The 22,963-nt window shown below is 36.7% G+C and overlaps 1 protein-coding gene across 1 annotated transcript in view; it reads right to left on the minus strand.

The window, feature by feature from the left end:
- The window catches only part of TMTC4 (transmembrane O-mannosyltransferase targeting cadherins 4), a gene marked incomplete at its 3' end in the record, with an annotated part of 50,368 nt that extends 27,611 nt beyond the window's left edge, over positions 1-22,757 (minus strand). Inside the window, exons 1-4 of the mRNA XM_079540275.1 lie at positions 22,593-22,757; positions 16,620-16,735; positions 14,368-14,584; positions 10,528-10,615 (exon numbers count right to left, since the gene is read on the minus strand). Of these exons, the coding sequence (XP_079396401.1) occupies positions 10,528-10,615; positions 14,368-14,584; positions 16,620-16,735; positions 22,593-22,754 (583 nt within the window). The 5' untranslated portion in view covers positions 22,755-22,757. The remainder of the gene's footprint in view (positions 1-10,527; positions 10,616-14,367; positions 14,585-16,619; positions 16,736-22,592) is intronic.
- Positions 22,758-22,963: the final 206 nt, after the last annotated feature.

The following is a 22,963-nucleotide window of genomic DNA, read 5'->3' on the forward strand; positions in this document are numbered from 1 at the left end:
CCAGCATTTAATCTCACAAGATTTCCTGTTAGTCAAAACCTAGTTACGTAGACTTGAAAAGCATAGGGTGCCTCCTGTAATATGCTGGCATTCATCCATTTATTGCAGTCTTTTTCTCTTCTCTGAGACATTAGAAATCTCCCCATTTGCTAGATGTCTTAGCCAGACTAATTAGAATGGCAGAAGCTTCACATAGTTTTCACAATCTATCATCTGCAAAGGTTAATTCCCAAGACTTGGATCCATTTATCTTCCTTAGCTACAACTCTAATGTTACTGGCTACTCTCTTCCAAGCTACCACAAGAACATGAAGTTATTTCTAATGGTTACATATGAAGCAGCACCACACACACAAACTCCTTCAACAGCAGTCTAATCTACACAGGCACAATGAGTTGCTTTTCCAGGGCTGCTGCATTTAGCAAGTGCTTCATGCCATTTCATTAGCACTACCACAGAATGCCACAGAGCTCAATAATTCCAGCATCTGAGCAGAGAAACAGTTTTACGACTGGGTGAAGAACTGTGGAGTTAAGAGATCAAGAGATCAAGATCAACAGCTTCTAGTCAAAGAAAGAATCTTTAAAGACCACACCACGTAGCTGCTTTTGGGTTCTACAAGCAGGCATTTCTGAGATTGATATAACAATAAGCCTTACTACAGTCACGGTATTATTGCACACACAGTACATGGGTACTTCACACAAAAACATATCTGTCACAATCTCTACTCCACAGGTTAAAGCAACAGAGGAAAGCACTCAGCTTATTCAGAGACATATTCTTGATTCAAGCAACATGGGCTCTGTAGGCAACACAAGAATCCACCTTTCATTTGGCCTGTGAAGAAACAAAGCTGAACTCTATATTCATCGAGTGAACCCTTTTTTAATATATTTTCCTTGATCTCTAGAGTCGTGCTTGCCTACTGTTAATGCAGGTTTGACCCTCAGTACTTAGTCTGAACTATCATAATGTTCTACAGAGATGACAAATGACAGAAATAAGATCTCATTCACTAGAAGTAGGCACCTACATCTGAGAACAGAACAGAACAACATAACAGAACACTAAGTGTAGTTTCTAATTGGTTGAAAGAGAGAGACCCCTTTAGGGATCTAGTTACCTACCTAATTCAAGTTCAGAGAAGTAGCTATTGCTCTTCACTGATGATAAAGTGAAACTAGTATACTAACTTAGATGATGTTGGTGAGTAAGATACAATCACTACAAGTATGAAAAGGACCTATTGACATTGGTCTCATTTTGGGGCAGAGTACTTTTGCAGAAGATAGTAAAAGTTATGAAGCATAAGGTTTGAAGTTGCTTCTGTTGAAGCTTTCTGTTGAAGAATGTTGAAGCATTCCTTTCTTACCTAAGACTTAAAAGCTTAAACTGAGTGAATATTAAGATGTTTACAATTTATCTTTGAAATAAAATATAGCAGGCATATGTTTCTTCAACCTCCATCTCAAATTACATCCTTACAGTTGAGGTAAGAGTAGACGTCAGAGGTGCAGATGTCAAATTGAAAAGAAAGCCTTCTAAAGGAAAGAAGTCATACACATCTCAATGACAACAAAACAAAACATGAAATACAAAATATATAACAGCTGAAGAAAAGTTGTAGTGTCAAGAACAAAAAACGCAATGAGGAGATCCCAGCTGACATCAAATGCACAGAACATGTTTCATGTATGCATGCAATTCATGGAGAACAAGGCTTCAAAATTCTCTCTATAAGCATTGCTAAGAATAAAAAGTATCCATCCTAAATATATCCCTTGAAGACTTTTAAACTCTTCAGATTGCTTGCAACTGTCCATCCAGTCTTTGAAATGTGCTTGTTCCAAATGTAGAAAGAAAGTAGCCGGCAGAATATGAAGACAGAAGGCAAACTATGAGCACAAAACAACAATCAGCCTTCCTAGTAAGTGTAAAAGAGAGAACAGTAAAGCCAATGGATTTCAAAGAGGTTGCTGAAGCACACTTACTTCAGGTGGGAGATTTCTTCTTTCAAGATCTAAATTCTGGGAGAGAGAAGCTGGGACATTTGAGCATTTCCCAGAGAAGTGAAGCAGCATTCAATGCACAAATAAAGATTATGTTAACATGGAGTATGGTAGAAAGTATGTACAGCAAGAGATCAAACTCAGCAATTCACAAATGCTTTGATGATTAAGCGTAAGAAGCAGCAGGGAGAAAAGAAAGGTCAAATTATCAAGGACAAGTGTAACAACAGCACAATAATAAAGCATTAAATTCATAAAGGTCACATCACAAAATGAGAAAATGCAATGTATGTAAAGAACAAAACCACAATCCCATAGATATTTTAGTAAGAAAAGCAGCAAGGAAACAGTTATTCAGGTACTTGGTGAGAGAGAAAATGGGGGCAATGCCAAGAAAATAGAAGTGTTCTGTGCCTTTTTGCTCCATTTCTCACAAAGAGGTCAGAAGAGTTGCAGTCAGATGACTTTCACAACATCGGCAGAAAGGGAGCAAGAACAGAAGCAAAGCAATGAACTACAAGACACAGAATTTATAGAGAAAATAATCTGCTTTAAATTATACCCATTGACTACATTTACTCCAAATAAGAGTAATCTAAACTGATACCTCTGGGACATCATGCAAAACTGGAGATTCCAGAAGCTTGGAATTAACATAAAAAAAAAAAAATTAAATGTCTGCATCCTACCACTAAAGAGGAAAATGGAGAGGAAAAAAAGAGCTAAGGAATCAAAGCCAAGCTGACAGGTCAAAATTGTCCATAAAAAAAAAAAAAAAACAGATGTAATATTTTCTAGATGAGTCTCCAAAACATCAAAGAATATGGTAATTGTTTTCTGAAGACATATATTAGCCATTTAGAAAAAATTAAGTATAATTTCTGACTTGGAAAGTAAAAAGCAAACCTGAATAAAAGCAAACTTTGTCTTCAGGAAGACATGACAATTCTACTGGAAAGAGTGTGAAATAAGCCAGAAAATACAGGGGCTGGATGACATTATTACAGAACAGATCCAAGTAACAGTTATAAAACTACTCTAAGATTCTAGGTTACCATGAAGAATGGAAAGATACGATCTGGATTGGATCTTTCTTTCATGTAGCTTTTCTCATTAGATGTTTTAATCAGAATATTCCATCATTCAAATTTTAAAGTCTCAAAGTGCTGCCAGGCTACAATGACGGGGAAATGTATTAAGGAGAACTCAGAATTCATTTGACAAACCTGAGGAACGATCTTGGGAAAAAAATGATAATTGAATGCCATTCAGGCACACATTCAAAACTGTACAGAAACAGACTTGTCTTCTTGTGAACATTCCAAGCCTCAGATGCCAGCAATGTCTCAGCATGTATGGTGTAGCCAAGCTTAAGTATGAACTCTCAAAGACAGTAAAAGATGGTAAACAAAAAACAATTCTATAGATACAACATCAAAAAGAAGAGGAACAAGCATCAATATTTCCTTCCCAAAAACATAATGTCAGTTCCTTTAGTTTCTTCATCAGTCTCAACAAGTCAATACAGTCATATACAGAACTGTAATGGTATGAAAATTAATCAATTTCTGATTAAACTTCAAAGAGATAATTTCAATTATGAAATGCATTATCTTGTGCTTGCTCCTTGTTAAGTGTGCACAAATAATCCCCATATCCTCACTGCAGAAATCTCAGTAGTAAACTAGAATTGAAAAATAGATATGAAGCATTCAGAAATGCCTTCAAGCAATTTTTAACAGTGATTTGCAAATGTAAAGCACTGCATTAAGTGCTAATTATTATTATATGACACACATATGCCAACAGAAGTAATCAGTATAACAAAGCACATTCCCCTAATACGGTGCCGCTTCCCACCAGAAAAATCTTGCGTCAGAAAATGAAACCAATCTTTGGTTGGCACCTGTGCCTAGTTGAAACTGGTACACCATATTGCGAGTGGGCATTGTGCCATTAACAGATGGACAGGACTGTAAGCATGCCAAGTAAACAGGGTTTTTTTTTTTTTTTTTTTTTTTTTTAGCTGGAAAAAGATAGTGTTTCTATACCAACACAAAAAAGAGTTTCCAGATGACCCTGCCTGAAGAGTACATTAAGTCTGAAAGCTGAGGAAATCTGAAGAGATACCTGCCTAAGCCATGAAGGCACCTATACTCATGCTGCTGGACTTGAGTAAAAGCACCTCTAGAGAAATTCTGCAGAACAAAGAGTTTTACGATGTGGAGTTGACTGATACTAAATATATGACCTATACTCCTTCAACTCTGCCTTCCTAGATGCTAATCCTAATTATTGAAAAGCCTCACTCAGCATTGTCCTAAATCCACAAATCAATGAAACAAGGTTCCTCAAAAGATCAGGGTATGAAGAAAAGTACAATATGTTTAGAGTATCAAGCTTAGTCTTACTTTTAAGTCAAGCTAGTAACAGCAAAGCAAAAGAAAATCAAGGAACAATTATCAATCCAAACATTCAGGCGTTCAGCATTCCCTCCTTCAAACCAACTGAGTAGCTTAGGGCTTAGACAAGTGACAACTTTGAGCAGTTTAATAAGTCACCATGCTCAAGTGAAATGGTGTAACTGCTCCTGTGAAAGTGCCATCTCATTTGAAAATTGAAGCAAAATCAATTATGATAAGCTTTTAAAGGAAGTTTTATTTTTCACTGAAAAATTACACATGCTTATATATATACTCTGTTGATGTGCATTGCCTGGAGGGACAGTAGCTTCCAGCTAAACATCTACAAATACTCATTTTACCCTAAGACTTCCCTGCTTGCACACTGCTGTACAAGGGGAAAGAATTACTTGAATTACTTAGTCTTAGAAGATCAACTAAGAATCTACTGTTAGAATTAACTTAAGCCTGAGATCTTTGTGTTTCCAGTTTTCTGAATGTATGTACTATATGCAATGCAGCTCAGCCATTCACATAATAACAAAACAGTAGCACTAAAATGCTGTTCCTAAACATCTCTATGTACTTCAAAACTCACTAGGCAGACGTTACAGTAGAGGGATTGTCTATCCTCATCTATCCATAAATTAAACCATCTTGAAGAAGAAAAATTTAGCCCTTAAAAAAAAAAAAAAAAAAAAAAAAAGCAGCAGCAGCTATGGTTTGTCATTTTCCATATACAACTCCTCCTTCCCAATGTGTTCAAACAGGAACAGCTGGGCACATAGTTGAAAAATCAGGGCCCAAATGTTTAACAGAAGTAAATGGCTTCTTGACTAACTGCAAAACAGCTAACAATTTCTCCCTTTATCTTAACAGCACTCTTTCACATAGAAGACTTGAACATTTCCAAACTAACAAAAAAATAAAAATAAAAAAATTCATAATATAAATCTTCAGTATTAACTACAGTCTACCAGTCTACTTTGCACATTTCATTATATCAGCAATGAACTAGTAACTGATTAATGGGAGACTACATAGAACAAAACAGAAACACAACCAGTACAAAGTCATTTTTAGAAGTTATAGCATACAAGCAGTTGTTCCCCTATTTAATATCCACGCCTGGTGTCACTCACATGAAGTAAATATCACAAACTCATCATTTTACATTACTCAGAACACTAATGGAGTTGCCAAATAAATGCACTGGATCACTGTCAAGGCTGAAGACAAAGGAAGGCAAAACCTAACCTACCTAAACAGCTGTCAGCTCTTGCTGTCTCCAAAGCCTATGCAGTGGATTTGTCCTCATAAATACAATTTTTAAACAGTAGAATAGAATGAGAACAACAGATTAGTTCCTTGCAAACGTGTTAACCTGTCAATTCTGGTAAAAACAAAAACTGTGTATTAGAAAAAAAAGTAAAAGATTTTCAGAATTTCAATGAATATAATTATAGCCTACATAGTGAGATGCTGAAGAAAAAAGTAATAAAAGTAATGCTACAGATTCAGGCTGAAGTAAACTTTCTGCCCCAAAATCTACCAAGCCACAAGTAAACCACATCAGGTAAGCAAACTGCAGTATATCTTGAGCTTTACAAAAGTCATTTTCCTTTGGAAGATTTCCAGACTGATAACTTCCACTTCTCGAATCTCTTTATTGCCATCAGAATTATTTACACTTCCTCACAGTATTCCTAAATCTGTCCCAGACATTTTTATGATTCCTCACTCTCAAGCCAAAAAAACCTAAACACCCTCTGTTCATTCACTTAAGATCGATTGAAAACAAACACTAACCAGTCTCTTTTCTATGACTTTTGTTAGAGAAGCCTTCAACAATGACAGTACAACAACTAAACCCATGTTAGCAAAAAGGATTTCTGGAACCCACCTGGACACAAAACTTACTTTGCCTTGCTGCAAGAACCGGCGTGTGCTTTGTGAATGTCTGAGATAACCTGTCTGACAGCATTGGGATGCTGCTTGGACTGTATGTTACTGAGGATGAAACTATACCAGTATCACGAACTCAGGCTTTTCAATCTTTGTTTTAGTCTGACACTCAAACTTCATCATTAAATGCAAATTAGTATCAAACATCTTTCGTTAATTGTATTCTAAATGCAATACAAATGCAGTCTATAAATGCTGAAAGGCTCAGGTCTGCACTTTCTTTTAAATAAACCAAAAAAAAACCATGATACCATGCATTTTTTAATAACAATTAAGAAAAAAATCCCTTTTTGATATTTCTCCTCCTCCTATTAAACAGCTCATCAACTACGCTATACATGTGACAACCAAATTCAGAAACAAGGGCAGAGGCAGTTTACCCAGGATTTAGGGTCATGCCTGCCAATGATACATACAAATCTAGCAAGATAAAATAAAATGGGAATGCTGGAACAAATTGCTAGGTATCATTTTTCTGGGGGATCTTCATGAAGATGCTGTATATAATTAGAAACATAAGCCTGATGTAACAGAATGCACGGAAGGTTTTTTGGTTGTTTTCTCTCCCCTCATAATAACAAAGGCTACTCTACAAAGATTAATGAGCATCTTGGTCTGATCTAGAAAGTGATGCAGTAACAACTGTTTACTTGGACTAGAACTAACAATGAGCATTGGCAGTATTGCAGACTCTGAATCTTGTGGATAACTATGATTTGCCAACAGAAGGAAAACATTCTGAATCCTGAGAAAAGAAATGGTATTTTCTTTGTGATATGTTAGAATCATAGAATTACAAAGGTTAGAAAAGACCTACAAGATCATCCAGTTCAACCGTCCACCTATCACCACTAGTTTTTAATAAACAGCTGCTTCCCTTACAGCCATTACTATAAAGACACTACTATCTACAGCAGACAACACATGAGGAGCCTGATACATTGGACCAACCTCCTTGTTCAAAAGAAGAAAAGAGATTGTGTGGTCAGAAAGTAGAACTGGTGGTGGTTGTTGTTGGTGGGGTTCTGCTAGTGGATACATAGGAACAGTGGAGAAATGGACTGTGAGCAGGTGGGACTGGGACAAGCTGGTGGAATGGGCTAACATAAGGCTCATGGAATTCAAAGACAGCAGCATGTTTCAGATCAGTATGGGGACTGCCTAGACAACAGGTTTGCAGAATAGGACCTGGAGTTCCTGACTGACAGCAAACTGAAGACAAGTCAGCAATGTTTTTGTGGCGATGAAAAAAGATAAATGCACAGTGTGCTATATAAGCTACAGCATATCCAATGGGTGAGTGAATATGGTTTTCCTCTGTGTTCAGCTCTTGTGAGGCTATATCCAAAGTACTGTATTCACTGTTGTGTCCAACGAAAGAGATGCATCAATAAGATGGAAATTCAGTAAAGAATCACTAAGGTGGTTAGGAGACACAGAAGTATAACATATGAAAAGAAGCTGAGGGAATTGGTTCTCCTATCATTCTCCCTTTAGAGAAGGCTGAAGAGGATCCAACTTCAGCCTTCAGACAGACTTCTCTGAAGGGAAAGGATAGGATGCAATTGCAAGGCCTAGTAAACCAAATTATAACTGAACGTAAGGGGAAAAAAAATCTTCATACGAGGGCAGTTAAACACTAGAAAAGTTGCTTAGTGAGGCTGTGGAATTGCCTTGGGTTTTTCTTACAGCTCATCTGTTTAAGGACCTGAGCAACCTGACATACAAAGCTAGTCTTGTCTTAAGCTGTCAGAGCAGAGATGACCTTCAGAGTTTCCTTCGGAGCTAAATCTCTCTACAGTCTATGACAAAAGAAAGTTAGGTTGCTCCACTTCAGCACCTACCTGCCTGCACTTTTCCCCAACTAAAGTGGCAAAGGAAACATATTTTAAGTTATAAGCCCAGCTTTTGTAATCTTCTATACAGCTAAGAGTTTCAAGCACCTCCAGAAGACAATTGCAAGTTCCTAACCTAAACCACCCCTCTCACTGACCATCAAAACAAGTCCATCTCTTTTGAATGACTACACAAAAAGAGCAGGGAGAAAAGGCTTTTAAGTTGCCTGCCCAAGTTAGCTGCTGAAGATCACAAAGTAGGGAAACCTGAACTCAGTAAAATTTGAGAATCCCCTCGTAATGGACACAAGATGAAATGCAGCTGACTTAGGAGGCTAAAGATCAAGCTTGTGGAGATACTGCTAGTAGTCAACCTCATCTATCTTTCTGCTCAGAAATTATTATTATTTTTATTATTGTTGTTTTTACAACAAGGCACATCTAGGATGAGAAATAAATCCTGACTTTGAAGTGTTTGGGCCATTTTCAGACCTAAAAATTTGTAAGGTTCAGATTAAGTAACCTGAAGGGTGGACTCCTCCCTTTAGCTCCATGTAAGATCTGCCAAAGACATTATGCTCTCCACAGCGCTGGATGATATAAATTTTTCATTCTCTCATTTATGAGATTCAAGATATGATCTGCAAGACCTGAAATTGTCACAAAGAAGGAACTACATGTAACCTGGATAAAAATTTTCAGGCACAAAGAATTATCTGAGAGAAAATCAGGCAATGAATGTGATAATAACCACTTAAATGCAATCTGGAAAACAAAAGGCGCAGTAGTGTTGGCAGACCATAGTTTTCCTTAACAAATCTGAGTAAGAGACAGCTCTGATGTTATTATGAGATAGCATCCAACAAAACAACTAAGTAATTCTTACTATCTTGACTTCACACTATGTTTTGTTTACATCAGTGACAAGAACTTTAATACTAGAATACTTTTGAAACTACACTGACTTCTTAAAATCATCAGACTAGCCTTTGAAAGTTGTAAAACCACTCAGAATATCCCCAGTCAGAGTACACATCACACTCTAAATAATTCCTGAGATATCCTCCATCTCAAAACTATTTGAAGGACTGCACTCTGGAACTTGGCTCTTGAGGTCTTCAAACAAAAATTATTACCCCAGCCATATCAGCATACCTCTATCAATAAACAAGAAAGCCAGTATTTCGTCTGATTTACTCCGGTGCTGACAGAAGAAATATCCAAAGCACAAACACAGCCAGTTAAAATAGGTGAGAAAAAAATTAATGAACAAACATGATCCCGAGGCCCATTCTCATCAAGACATGATTTCAGTTGAAAACTGAAATGTACGCAGAGGAAAAAAAAAACAGACAGAAGTGAACAGGAATTACCACAAGCATAATCTGAAGTGACCAAGTTAAACTTATGATTTCAAGTGTAGTAGAAATAAGCAAAGTAGTTCTAAGGAGTGTAAGCTCAACTAACAGGGTTATTGACAGCGTCTTAGAGCTCACAGTGCACCAGCTTACCTTCCCTCTCCCCCTCCCCTACTCTAAACCCTGCAATCCCATTACTGTGTTGTTAATCTGGACCATTTTCAACTGCAGTTAAACGTTATAGACCATGCCTTTTGAATTGATGCAGTGCAAGCTCGCTGTAGCACAGCTCTTCATGTGTTCACCAAATGATTCCACTATTACTGCTGCTAGAACACATCTGGAAACCAAAATGCCTATTCCGTACAGTTTTTCATAATAACAAATTGATGTATTTTTGTGTATTAATTTAAAAATCCCAAGACAATTCCTTCAAAACACTGTTTGAACTGCCAACTTGCATTCAGGTCAAATAATACAACAGATCTAAAATCTCTGTTGAAGGATTTTTTCATGTTAAAATAACACAGTTGTCTTACAAAAATCCTATGAATAACACTATAATCAACATGCATACACCAGCACTTGCATATTGCTGGAAATCAGAGGGCTTACTCATATGAATAAATCTTTATTAAAAATAACAAGTGAGGTTTCTAAAGTTCATTTCCATTTAAGCCATTCCAACACAACAGCATAAGTACACTATAACACCGATAATAGAAATATACAGGTTTAATTTCTTTCTAAAATACTTCTTAAAGTACTTTATATGCTTCTGTACAATGAACTATTTAAAATATCAGCCCCATTACAAAACATTTGTTTCTGCAAATAAATTATTACTGTTTAACAAGAATTAGGGACAACATCCCTTGGTTCTGCTATACTTCACTTTATGAATACAGATAACACAAAACATAAAATTAAAGATAAATAAAATGCAATGCTTACTTTCTCTAAACGCTTTACAGTAGCCAAGGAATGACAACAAAAAGAACAGGGCACATAGTAGATCTGCTCTGCCAACAATCCCTGCAACCTTAAAAAGACAAGAAAATAAATAATATTACCAGATTTTATTCTTAGAAAACTTGACATAAAGATACATACGTATACAAAGTGAAAATATAAAACCAGTGCTGTTAATATCTTTTTCTTTTTCTTTAAATCTTGTTTGCTCAGCTAGTGATACCTAATTTTTCCAAGCAGTGTCATAAGTTTTACTGGATGTTGCTTAGTAATAAATAGGTAAACGATTTAGCTTAAATTTATGAAATACTGCTACTTTTAAGAAAAAAACATGACTTCATTTAAGAAAATGCAGACTACCCCATTCCATCAGATTTTTAGATTACAATGTTTTTCAGTAGAACTCTTAGAAGACTTCAATCCCTACAAAATCAGCAACTCTGCTGAAGTACAAATTGAGACTACCTACTTTCAGAACACAAGGCAGCCTTCAAATTGCAGTCTGAATACTCCCAATGAAGAAATAATTTTCAGCCTGCTGGAACGCCATCCTCCAGCAGCTTTTGGTGTTGTATTACTTGATTACACTAGAGTTACCTGCAGCTTCATCTTGTAACAGAAGCTGTAGTAACGCAGAATAAAATCAGAAGCTCATCCTGGGACCTCTGCACCAGACTATTTAAATTAAGACCATTCTTGGGACCATCAACATGCTTTAGTTCAAGGAATTAACCTGCGTTTACAATCACTTGCTTAGACAAGTGATTGTGACACATTCTTGGATCTTCATTCTGACTTAAAAAAAAAAAAAAAAAGTCACAATATGCCATGAATTTTCTGGGGGAAATCATAGCACAGTGGGGTGGCAGGAGATTGAATAAGCCCAGAAGTTCAGACCTCACTGGAGAAAGCACCCTGAGCAAGGAACTTGGAAAGACTCCTTTTTTTCTTTTTTTTTTTTTTTTGAGTTTATATCTACATGCTGGAGCTCCAAGTTGCATGTTTCCTGTGGAAGATGAACAGTGTTGGTTTTATGAGGTGATGGTTCAGGAGCAAAAGCAGAAAATTTGGTTCTTCTTCTTCATCCATGGTCTCATTTTGTGAGAAAGGGATAAGTAAAAAGAGAAACTGCATTTTCATGTAGCTTCAAGATATTTACTAACCCTCCTGTTGGAAAAGAGTTTATTTCTTTTGCACATCAGTCAAACATGATGTAACATGTTTCTAAAGAACTTTAGAACACGCGAAGGTGTAGAGACATGAGAGCAGAACTGAATTCACAGAAGCAGCTCTCTTCTGCTACACCCTCAGCCTCAGTTGAGCACCATAAAAGAAGAAACTGCTGGTTCCTGAACAGTGCAGAAAAACTTCTTCATTAATTCAAAGCCAAACACCCAACTTCCCTGCTTCTTCTCCTGCCCCGTAGAGGAAGCATTTGGAAAGGTGATAATAACGAAGCATCATTCAGTTTGATAAGCTGCTCTCAGCTAATGTAATAAAAGTAAAGGTGAGCTTAGGCAATTTTGAAAATAAATGCCAATTTATTATAATAAAGATTAAGGAGTTAACAACACACACATGGCCTTAAATGACTCCAAATGCACAATTTTCTCATCTCAGAGAAGGATCAGGTACATAATGTCTGAAAACAAGGTAAATGGAAAAATTCAGTTTTAAATTAGTATCAGGCATATTCTTATGCCTGTGTTTCATCTCTCAAGCATTACACAGAATAAACATTTATTAAGAGAGAGAAAGACGCCGTAGCAATGTTTACTTGCCTGTAGAAAAATACATATAATGACAGATGTTTTTATTACATGGCTACTGAAAGCATTAAACTTTTCAAGATCTGTTTTAGACGACAAGTTTGTTTTGTGCTGCGCATATCCAAAACCACAGCAGCAGACTGACAGGTTCCTCACTATTCTGTGTCAAAATATGTCATCTCATTTCAAAACCAGAATGTCGTGCTACCTGAAGCTCACAGCTCTAAAACAATGAGAAATGCTCTTTGAGGAGATGCTTCCTGACATGCATTCATGCTGGAACCATAGCAGTATCATGACTGTTATGGTGCAACAAGATTTATCAATTACTGGGAAGATGATCAGAAGCCTCTGTCAGCTCCTGGATCTTAGAAGAGATGTGTTACCTAAGCATGCTTTTTCCTCTTCTTCCATTGTTTGCCCAAAGTGTACATAAGTCTTCAAAGCTCACATAGCTGTCAGACTGCATCATTTGTGATTTATTTGATAACCTTGTGATTGTTTGAATAATCATTGCCTCCTCACAAATATATTTTTAAATAGAACAATGAATAAAATTATGGCTATTAATAAAGATGTCAATAGCAAGATTATGATTAAGATTCCCATGACATTTCACTTTATATCAAAACACCAAAAGCACTGAGGACTTTTCTTACTTCACTTTGACATCTAAAATTGTTTTGGAAAACATATCAGGGACCCTTCTGACTAGGTGCTTTGATAAAAAAGCTGTTACTTAGGTAAACACCAAAGAACAAATTACAGGATGTTTTAGCCACACTGCCAAATAAGGTTCAGAATTTGCTAATCCAGAACCTTCTCCAGGTTTCCAGTATGTACAAGATCTCCAGTTAACTGAGAGGCACTTTCTTCTGTTACCTCTTCCCCATCAATCACATACAACAAGAATGAAAAAGGGCCACAAAAAAAAGCCATATTTTAAATGAAAAGAGATCAGTGTCACACACACAGAACACTGTACAATGAGGATTCAGAGTTCCTTTATAGGACAAAGTTAAAATTAGTACCTTTTAAATACATCAGTCCCTCCAAACTCTAAATAAAAAATATTCTTGCATTGCAATTATTCTTCATTTCATGTATTCTTACTCATAAGATATTAAACAATCAGGAACCAAAGCCAGCATATACACCAGCAAAAGGCCATAAAACTTTCTCAGCTATGAGGGCAGAACACCTTAAGAAAATCATTTCGTCTTCACTAGAGCTTGCACACAGTGACTTTGATGTTTGGTCAGGTATTTTAATTGGACACTACTCACATGCCATGTTCCTATTTTGCATCTTTATAGCTTCAACTTCCAGTCACTATTATGCTTCTGTCTGCGCTATTAAAGGGCCCATTACTATCAAATTTCTGCTTCCCATGTACATAATTACTGGCTGTGATTAAAAAAAAAAACAACACAAAACCATTCTTTAATCTTCTCCTTCATACTAAAAATATAAATCCATGGAATTTGATCCATCATGACATGGGATGATTTCCAATCCTTTAATCACTTTCATGGCTCTTCTGAGTCCTCTTCATTTTTCCCAGTATCCCCAGTGCATCATGGATTGAAAACTGGATAAAATATCCTAATAGTCACATACAGAGTTTATGTAATAACCCTATTCCAATATTCTATCATCTTGCCTTTTATCAAAGCAAATTGGAATGAAAAGTAGTTAAGCATTTGCATTCAGTTTATCTTCCATTCTTGGCTACTCATGTGCTAATGTTTCTAGTAATGAATTCTTAATCCAGCAATTAGGAAAACTCTGCAGTTTAGGGCTATCCTTCTTTAGTTATTGTACTTAAATGATTTAATTTATCTTCCTTAATAAGGTCCAGCCCTGTGGAATTACAAGGTTTTGAAAGCACTAACCATAATATTTGATCGTTCTTGTAAGCCAAGTGTCAAGAGAAGCGTTAAGAATATATATAAGCGAAGAGTACAGTAAAAGGCTATGTCAAAGCTAATTAATCAAGATGGTCAAAAACTTCTAAGATACAAATTGCTGGAAATAAGTATTCAGTACTTACACATTCAGTGTGCACTGGATGTACAGCAAACAGCAAAGCAGCTAGAAGAGATGCCTTTGGAGCCAGGTTTAGTCTTCTTCCTTTATTAGTGAATTGCAATCCACCCAATAATATTGAGAACACATCAACCATCAACACTGAGATAGTACAATGCAGTATGATATTGATGACATGGAAACCAACTGGGTAGAAGCCTCCAGCAAAAAGATAATTAATTCTATATACAAACAAAAGCATTAAGGTTAGAAGTTACACGAATAGTTAGAGACATACTAACAGACAACTTAACCAACCCCCAAACCAAGACTGTATTAGAAACGAACAAAAGCTAAGGCTAAAAACAAAACAAAACAGGCTGAAAAATGCAAGCAAACCCTGGCATGCATAGTCTTACCAATTCATATCACCACAACAGGCCAGAAACAACATCCTGATCTTTATTTAAAGGTATTCATATGAGATACCGTATTTAGAATATCTACTCTCTTCAAAGACATATGTTAATGTCATTGTGTTAATCACACTGATGATAAGTTAGAACTGGCTTTTGGCTACCAACAGAACTCCCAGCCTATTGTGGGAAGTCTTGGGCTTAAGAGACACTGTGTCCACAAGCAACTTGATGAAATAATTTTAAATACATTCACAGCATGGAAACTGAAATGCATAGAAACTACGATTTCTACTGGCATCCTAGCAGAAAAACATCTTAGCATTTGGACTGATGTAGAAAGCAGCTGGGTACAATCCAGCATCAATCCAGAAAGTAGTCAGGCAGCAAGTCTTAGTAACTAATCTGTGAGACAGGTTAGAGAAAATGTCATACAGGTATCAGAACGAAAAAGAAGTAAAAAACATTAAGTCTAAGATCCAACCCAAGATAGGAACTTTGAGGCAAAATGGAGAGGATAAAGGGAGGAGCATGTTATTTTCTGTGTGCTTTTATAAGAAGGTGAGATACATAGAAACTTACAACTTCAAATACTTCATTTGACCTGCCTACGTCTGGCTTAAAAGAAATCTATTAAAAATACCTAACTCATTATAGATGTGATACACAGAAAAGTTAAACTTGGGGTATTAAGTAAGCCAAATTCTTACTTGTGAAAACAGCATTTTAAGGACCATCCCCACATGTATATAGTATCCCCCACATGATATAGTAATGATAGTATCCCAGTTCTCTCATTAAACTAACTGGGATATTACTAAAGATGGAATCTACCACAGAGACCTTGAAAAGAAAGGGAAGCATGTGCTGTTGAATGCAGTGAAAGCTTCACTAAGATTAAGACACTGACACATACCATTCAGTTGCATTGTCATTGACAATGCAAAGAAACCTTAAGACAGCGAGACATCATGCTAAAACACTAACACTGATCTCAAGAGTCAAAGCTTTTGCTTCAGTCTGAGGAGGAATCTAAACGATTCTCCAATCTTAGTTCCTGTTTAGACCAGAAACAACTCTACAGTCAGTGTCAACTCTACATTCTGCAGCAGCTGGTTCCATTGCACAGAGTTGTTTGGGGAAAGTAAAGAAGTTTATGGCTCAGTTCTTAAAGATTCTCTGCATTACTGTGCACAGTTGCTATGTGGGTTTTTTTTTTGCTTTTTTTCTTTTTGTACAAGGATTTGGGCAAACGAGACATGAGCTAAGCATCTACAGAAGGACTCCTTGTAAACCATTAGTTGTCTGAGAAAACCAGCCAGTTAAATAGACAAGCAAACATCTTTTTCACTCAGACTCTCAGACAAACATTCACTTGAAACAAAAATATCAGGGAGATAGAGACAGAAAAATTACTCAGTGTCCTAGTGGCAAAAGGCCACAGCAGATTGATGCTATTTATAAAAAGAATCATCAGACAGCTTTACTAACCAAGCAAGGAACAGAAACTACAATAGTAGTACAAGAGGCAGCAGGGCTAAGTGGAGGGAACATACATTTCATTCCTTGACAACACACTGATCCACAATGCTCCTAATACCAAAGTATATGAGATGCAATCTCTGAAAAGTATATTGAAAAACAACGTCAAAATAACGTGTACTTAGGAAAAGAAACAATTTGAAAATTAAAACTCAATTTGAGATTAAGAAAGAGAGCAGAAAAATCAGACTAAGGAAGGACATCCAACTCCCTCCAGATATTTCGTCTTCCCCTTTTTCATCTTGCCTCCTCCCTAAAATCAACATGCCAGTATGCATTTAAAATAATCTTAAACCTAGAACAAAATGGCAAGTCTCACCTGAAAGTTAGGACAGTAAGTGGTCGATACGATTTATGACTGGTATTGCTGCTGAGTTTGCTACCCCAAAAGTCATGATGCCACAGGTCACCAAGTGGGGTTTCTGCCCTGAGGTCCTGAAATAAAACACCAGATTCATAACATCACTGATTCAAAGAAGCTATAACACAAATGAGTTCTAAGTAATACAAGCTCATGTTAACATGAACATACCAGATGTTTTGCTGGCTCTCCACCAACATTTGACAAAGTACAAAAGTTTGTAACGAAGGTCAAGTTTTGAATGCCTGTCATACAGTCACAGAATGATGTGGATTGGAGGGGACCTTACAGATTGTCTAGTTCCAACTCTCCTGTCATAAGCAGAGTTGCCAAAAAATCAGGCTGCTCAAGATCCCATCCAACCTGGTCTTGAATGCCTCTGGAGATGGAGTATTCACAACATCTCTGGAGTAATCTGTTCCAGCACCTCACAACCCTCTGAGTAAAAATTTTTTCCAAACATCTAACCTAAATCTCCTCCCCCTTAACTTAAAGCCATTCCCCTTTGTCCTATCACATTCAGATGATGTAAAAAGTCTGCCTCTCTCCTGCTTACAAGCTCTTTTTAAGTACTGGAAGGACAAAATGAGGTCTCCCAGAGACTTCTCAAAGCTAAACAAGCCCAGCTTCCTCAACCTTTCTTCACAGGAGAGGTGCTCCAGCTTTTTGATTATCTGGCCCTCCTCTAAACCTGCTCCAATAGCTTTGTACCCTTCCTGTACTGGGGGCCCCAGGCCTGGACACAGAGCTCCAGATGGGGTCTCACAGAGTAGAGGGGGATAATCACCTCCCCTCCCTCCTGGCCACCTCTCTTCTGATGTAGCCCAGGATACTGTTGGCCCTCTGGGCTGCAAGAGCACACTGCTGCCTCATGTCCAGTTCTTTGTCCATCAGGATTCCATCTCCACAAGTCTCCTCTCAATGAGTTCTTCTCCCAGCCTGTACTCGTATCTGGGATTGCCTTGACCCAAGTGCAACACCTTGTACTCGACTCTTTTAAACATCGTTAGATTCTTCTGTGCCCACTTTTTGAGCACATCCAGACCATCAAAAAGAATCAAAGCATCTTGACCTTTAAGTAGGCATAACTAGATGAAATTTAGTAGAACAATGAGAACGTCAGTTGATAATCTGGTCCAATATTCGAAATAGAATGCATACAAAAAAACCCCACCTTTACCTAATATTGTAAAATGTCTTTCATTTCACCTTGTTTTAAGGTTATCGTGCAGAAGAGGCCACTGTCACAAACAGCTATTTTTAAAACAGTGCAAGTAGGACAACTATTGATGAAAACAAGGAAGCAAGGAGACCGAAGACAGATAAGAACAAGTTCTTTCTGAAGCTTTACTTTGCACAGAATACTATTTAATTAGCACTTTAAAAAAATGTTAATACATGAAGCCAATAATAAGGTCTTTTGCATACTGGTCTAAACAATTATAAATTATAAAAATAGCAGATGCTAAAATGAACAAATTGTGTTAATTTTGGGTGGGGTCAAAGCCTAAAAAAATACCCAAAGCATTGCAAAGGATAAGTATGCTCTTTCCTTTTCTCTTAAAGCCATGTTGATAAAGAAAACATTCATATAACACAGACTACTGAGTGACAAACACAGACTTTGGAGAAGAAAAAAATAAGGAAGCCACCTTTCTGAAGAGGTGGGCTTTGTAGTACCCTCCTTAGTTCTTTGTGAGAGTAAGCTGTTGAGCTCAATCCAAAACTCTCATCTTCTACTCTCCCTTATTCCTCTGCTTTTCCGAGAAAAATTCTAATAAGCAAATATACAGGTTATATACACTTAAGATGGAGCCTAAAAACAATATTCTACTAGCTAATGAATACCTTTTATTTGAATGTTGATGTTACACCTGCAATCAAAAGGAAGTTACTCCACTCTGTCCTTCTTTCACCCTCTTCTTTTAGAATTTTAAATAGACCAACAAATCAAAAGGAGACCAAACAACCAATTCAAAGAACAGTAAATCGATAAACCAGCCTGCCGACCTCATGAAAGGTCTTTCAAAGCCTAGTGCCCTATGTCTTACTCATTTTACATCTCCATCTACTTACAAAGTTGGCCCATTGTAATAAACTTAGCTCGTTACCTCCAATTTCTTAAAAACACTGCTATTATCTTACTTATTTCTACATTATCCTGGGCTCTACAGCACCTTTCATCTTATCCCTAGATGCATTTTTGGCCTGCCAGAAAGTCAATAGATAATATATCACTGCTAATCCCAATATACAGCCAAACGCCTGTGCCATGCTTACTAGCTGCTGCTGAACTGAACTTGCAATATCTGAGTTTTTCCTGGTTCTCTTAATACATTCTGTTCTCTATCCATCAAAAAATCCAGAAAAATAGTTTTCTATCACTAAATCAAACTTGGCCAATATTAGTTAACAGTTACAGAGGGATCTGGATAGGCTGGTTTGATGTGCTGGAGCCAATTGTATGAGGTTTGAAAAGAGTAAGTGCCAAGTTCTGCACTTCAGTCACGAATCCCATGCAACACTACAGGCTTGAGGCAGAATGACTGGAAGGCTGCGTGAAGGAAAAGGGGTGGTAGCTAGTCAGCTGTCTGAACATGAGGTGGCTCAGAGGAAACCTCATTGCTCTCTACAATGACCTGAAAGGAGATTGAGGTGAGGTGAGGTAAGGATTGTTCTTTTCTCCCAGGTAATTAGTGATAGGATGGGAGGTAATAGCCTCAGGTTGGGTATTAGGAAAAAAAATTATTCTCCAGAAGAGCTGTCAAGCATCAGAACAGGCTGCCCAGGGAGGTGGTGGAATCTCTGACCCTGGAGGTGTTCAAGAAATGTGTAGATATGTCGATTAGATTTTAGCGAGTATGGTGGTGAAGACTTGATGGTTGGACTTGATGATCTTAACGGTCTTTTCTGATCTGAAGGATTCTATGAATTAGGGTGGGGAAGTAACATAATAATCTTGCAACAACATACTATCAAACAGAAACATTCTGAAATATGTTACTAACAAATATGCAGAAAAGAGACTGCTAACAAGGCAGTCTTTGAAAAGTCTTATACTGCAGATGTAAATTAAGGCATTTTCAATGAAAATATTAAGAAACCAAGACTCCTGGGGAATCTCATTTGAATTTAAGAATTATTCCAGAGTGAAGCTTCTTCATTCTCTCACAGACGTTTCTGTTGTCAAGCTATACAAAGAATTTCATTTTTTTTCTCCCAAGACCACAATTTTGGCCTTCAGCATGTTCCATTCCCCAGTGGCATGAACAAACACTAAAGGTCATAATCTGACTCTCAGAGGACTGAAGCTCATCATCAGCCCACTAAATCAATAATATAGCCTGTTTTTACAGGGGCAAGTCAAGACTACGTTGTACACCAACAAATATTGAAGCCTTCGTACTCTTCAAGATGGATCTATTGACAGGCATTGTAGTTCTCAGACTGCTGTCCCAAACAACAGCATTGTTCCTTATACATATTTGTGTAAGAAATGAGCTAGGAAGAAGACTTTTTTTTTTTTTTTTTTTTTTAAAAAAAAAAAAAAAAAAAAAAAAAGGAAGTACTACAATTTTAAAAGTACATCTTCTACGTCACAGATAGCCTTAATGATGGGAAATCTATTTGGGATGAGCAAAGTGATATTTTCCATTCTACCAGAATCAGTCTTCTTCTGCCTTCAGCAGGAAGAATGCAGGTAAAGCTGAATACCTGGAATGATTTAGTGTTTACATCTCCTTATGACCCAGAAATTCTTAGCCACTTATCTTGTCCATGCATCTAAGCTCTGTGAGAGAAAGTTGTTTACATCAATCACCCCACAGTGAACTTTCTCTAAAAAAAGGAGCCCATTTGCTTTAAAATTCACAAGTGATGAAAAGTTACATATGTTCTCTATCAGAACTGAAAGTACAAATCAAAGAATCTCTAAGTACTTGATTTGCAGCAGCCCACACAAAACAGGGTTCAATTCTAGAAAAAAAAGAAAAAGGTCAGTTTTCCTATAAAAAGGCTTATGGAAATGACACACTGTGTCTGAAGTTTATGAAGACAAAAGCCATTGTTGTGTACTAGTTAAAATGCTACTTAAAGGAAAGATTGGTTGGGAAAAGGGGGATTGGGCAGGGAAGCTAGTACATTAAAAAAACATAATCAGTGTTCAGCACACAAAAAGACATAGATAGAATAACTCAGTAAATCTATAAAATTACTTTATCTGTTGTCTCTCCTATTGAAAAAGCAGAAAATAGAGAAAACACGCTGTAGCTTATTAAATGAACTCTGCCTTTTCTATATACTCTTCCTCCCAACTAAAAACTCAGTCTCCTAACTTTTCTTATGGAGATGTATATACATTAGTACTTACCTAACCCTATGTTAAAATGATACTGTTGACAAAATCTCACTTAGTTTCCACGAGATAATACAAGATTTTGATATGAAAAGTAGAGTAAGCCTCACAGTTTTTTGTTTGTTTGTTTGTTTTTAAACAAACAGCCTAGATTTGGGTTAATCTACTCAAGCAATTGGCTGAATTTCTCAGCACTGCCAAAAGCTATAATCCTGATGAAGGTTGTTGTGTTGTACAGATAAATAAAAATATTTTGAAAATAAAAAGTGAAAGAAATGGAGAAAGATTACTAGTGTGGAAATTCTACAAGAAGAAAACAACTTGCCTTGTTTCAACATCAGTCTTTTGCTTGTTCTTTCAGGAAATTAAAATATATTATTGTGCCCCAAATAAAACTTTGCAGAATGAAACATTCCCAGGAGCTGTGTAATTTAAAATAGAATGCCTTAAAAAAAACAAAACAGCACAACAACACAAAAACAAAAGAAAAACCAAACTACTGTAGGATCTTAATTTGTTGATAGTCTTTTAATATAAGCTTTGAGATTTAATTCCAATTTGATGGATTTTTTTCTTCCCAATACGTTTATAACTTGAGGCACAATGACGTGTACAAGTCTAACATAAATCTGTCTGAGTAAAGAGTAGTACTGTCAAGTTCTAAAATGCACATTGCAGTATGTTGCCTCTAACTTTTGTACATCTTAGTTTTTAAGTATTTCAAGAATTACCCATAGCATGTATGATCAGTGTTTAAAAAGTAGGGAAGAAACACAGGAAAAAAAAGCTTTCCTTGCTCCTTTAACATTTCTGTGGCATAAACCACAGCTGGAGAACCATGCATATTACAACTGGTTAGTTTTCTCGCAACCAGACTGTATTTGCCCATCACTCCAAAGAGATAATGAAAATTTCTCTATTTACTATTAAGAGATACTGGAAAAATCTACTGCAGACTCCCTCTCTCACTTAGAAATGAGCATAAGATTTATAGGCAGTTCTTGATATTCAGGTACCCCGTGAAGAAGTGTTACCAATCAGCACATCCAAATTAGCTGCGACCCTAGATAATGCTGCCTTAGATGAGAAGTAGATGAACTCCATCTGCCATGGCAGAGAAATCTCTTTTCCTTGACCATATATCAAGACTTGTCAAGCAGAGTATTTCACTTGCAAAAAAAAAGAAAGGTGACACGTTCTGAGGGGAAAAAAAACAACCCTCTTTAATTTGCTCACTCTTTTGTATTATTATGCATTAGAACCCAAGTCATGTTTTTCAAATAGCTTTAGGAATAAGATTTTGTTCAGTTTTTCTGCAGAGCACTGCTGCACAGCTTGCCTGTCAAAGATAAAGAAAGCTTACTACAAAAAAGAACAACAAAAAAGCCCACCAAAACACCAAACTCAAGAAAAATAAAGCTCAAAAAAAGAAATATCAGAAGGAAGTTTTCTACTAGGATGAATATTATGGGCCTCCTTAGACAAATTGTGGCCACTATTTCTTTTCTATTAACACTTAAGTCAAAAGGGAAGAAAAAAGAAAACAAAAAAAAACAACAACAAAAAAAGAGACAAACCTTATTATTGATGATGGCTTCAGAATCATCAAAGACAAAATCTCCATCATAGCTGTTAGCAAAGCAGAGGAAGGACATTAATGCCACAACAGTCTTAGCCCAGCATGATGGAAGGAGGAACCATGATATGTCATGGTCCAGGTTAGGTTCTGTCTGTGCCATTCTGTGAAATCCTTGTTCCAAGTTGGGTGCTTCAGCATTATGTTGGTTGCAAATCTGAAATAAATAGATACAAATGCTCAATTACAGTAGCATTTCAATTAAAAAAAGAAAAGAAAAGAAAAATTAAAATGGAAGGTTGTGTTGTGTGACATTTCCTTATCCCAAATCTAACACCTTTGCTTCAGAGTGTTTGGTAATCACTGGAACAT

The sequence above is a fragment of the Tetrao urogallus genome, assembly GCF_951394365.1.
Source record: "Tetrao urogallus genome assembly, chromosome: 1".
Classification (NCBI taxonomy): Eukaryota; Metazoa; Chordata; class Aves; order Galliformes; family Phasianidae; genus Tetrao; species Tetrao urogallus.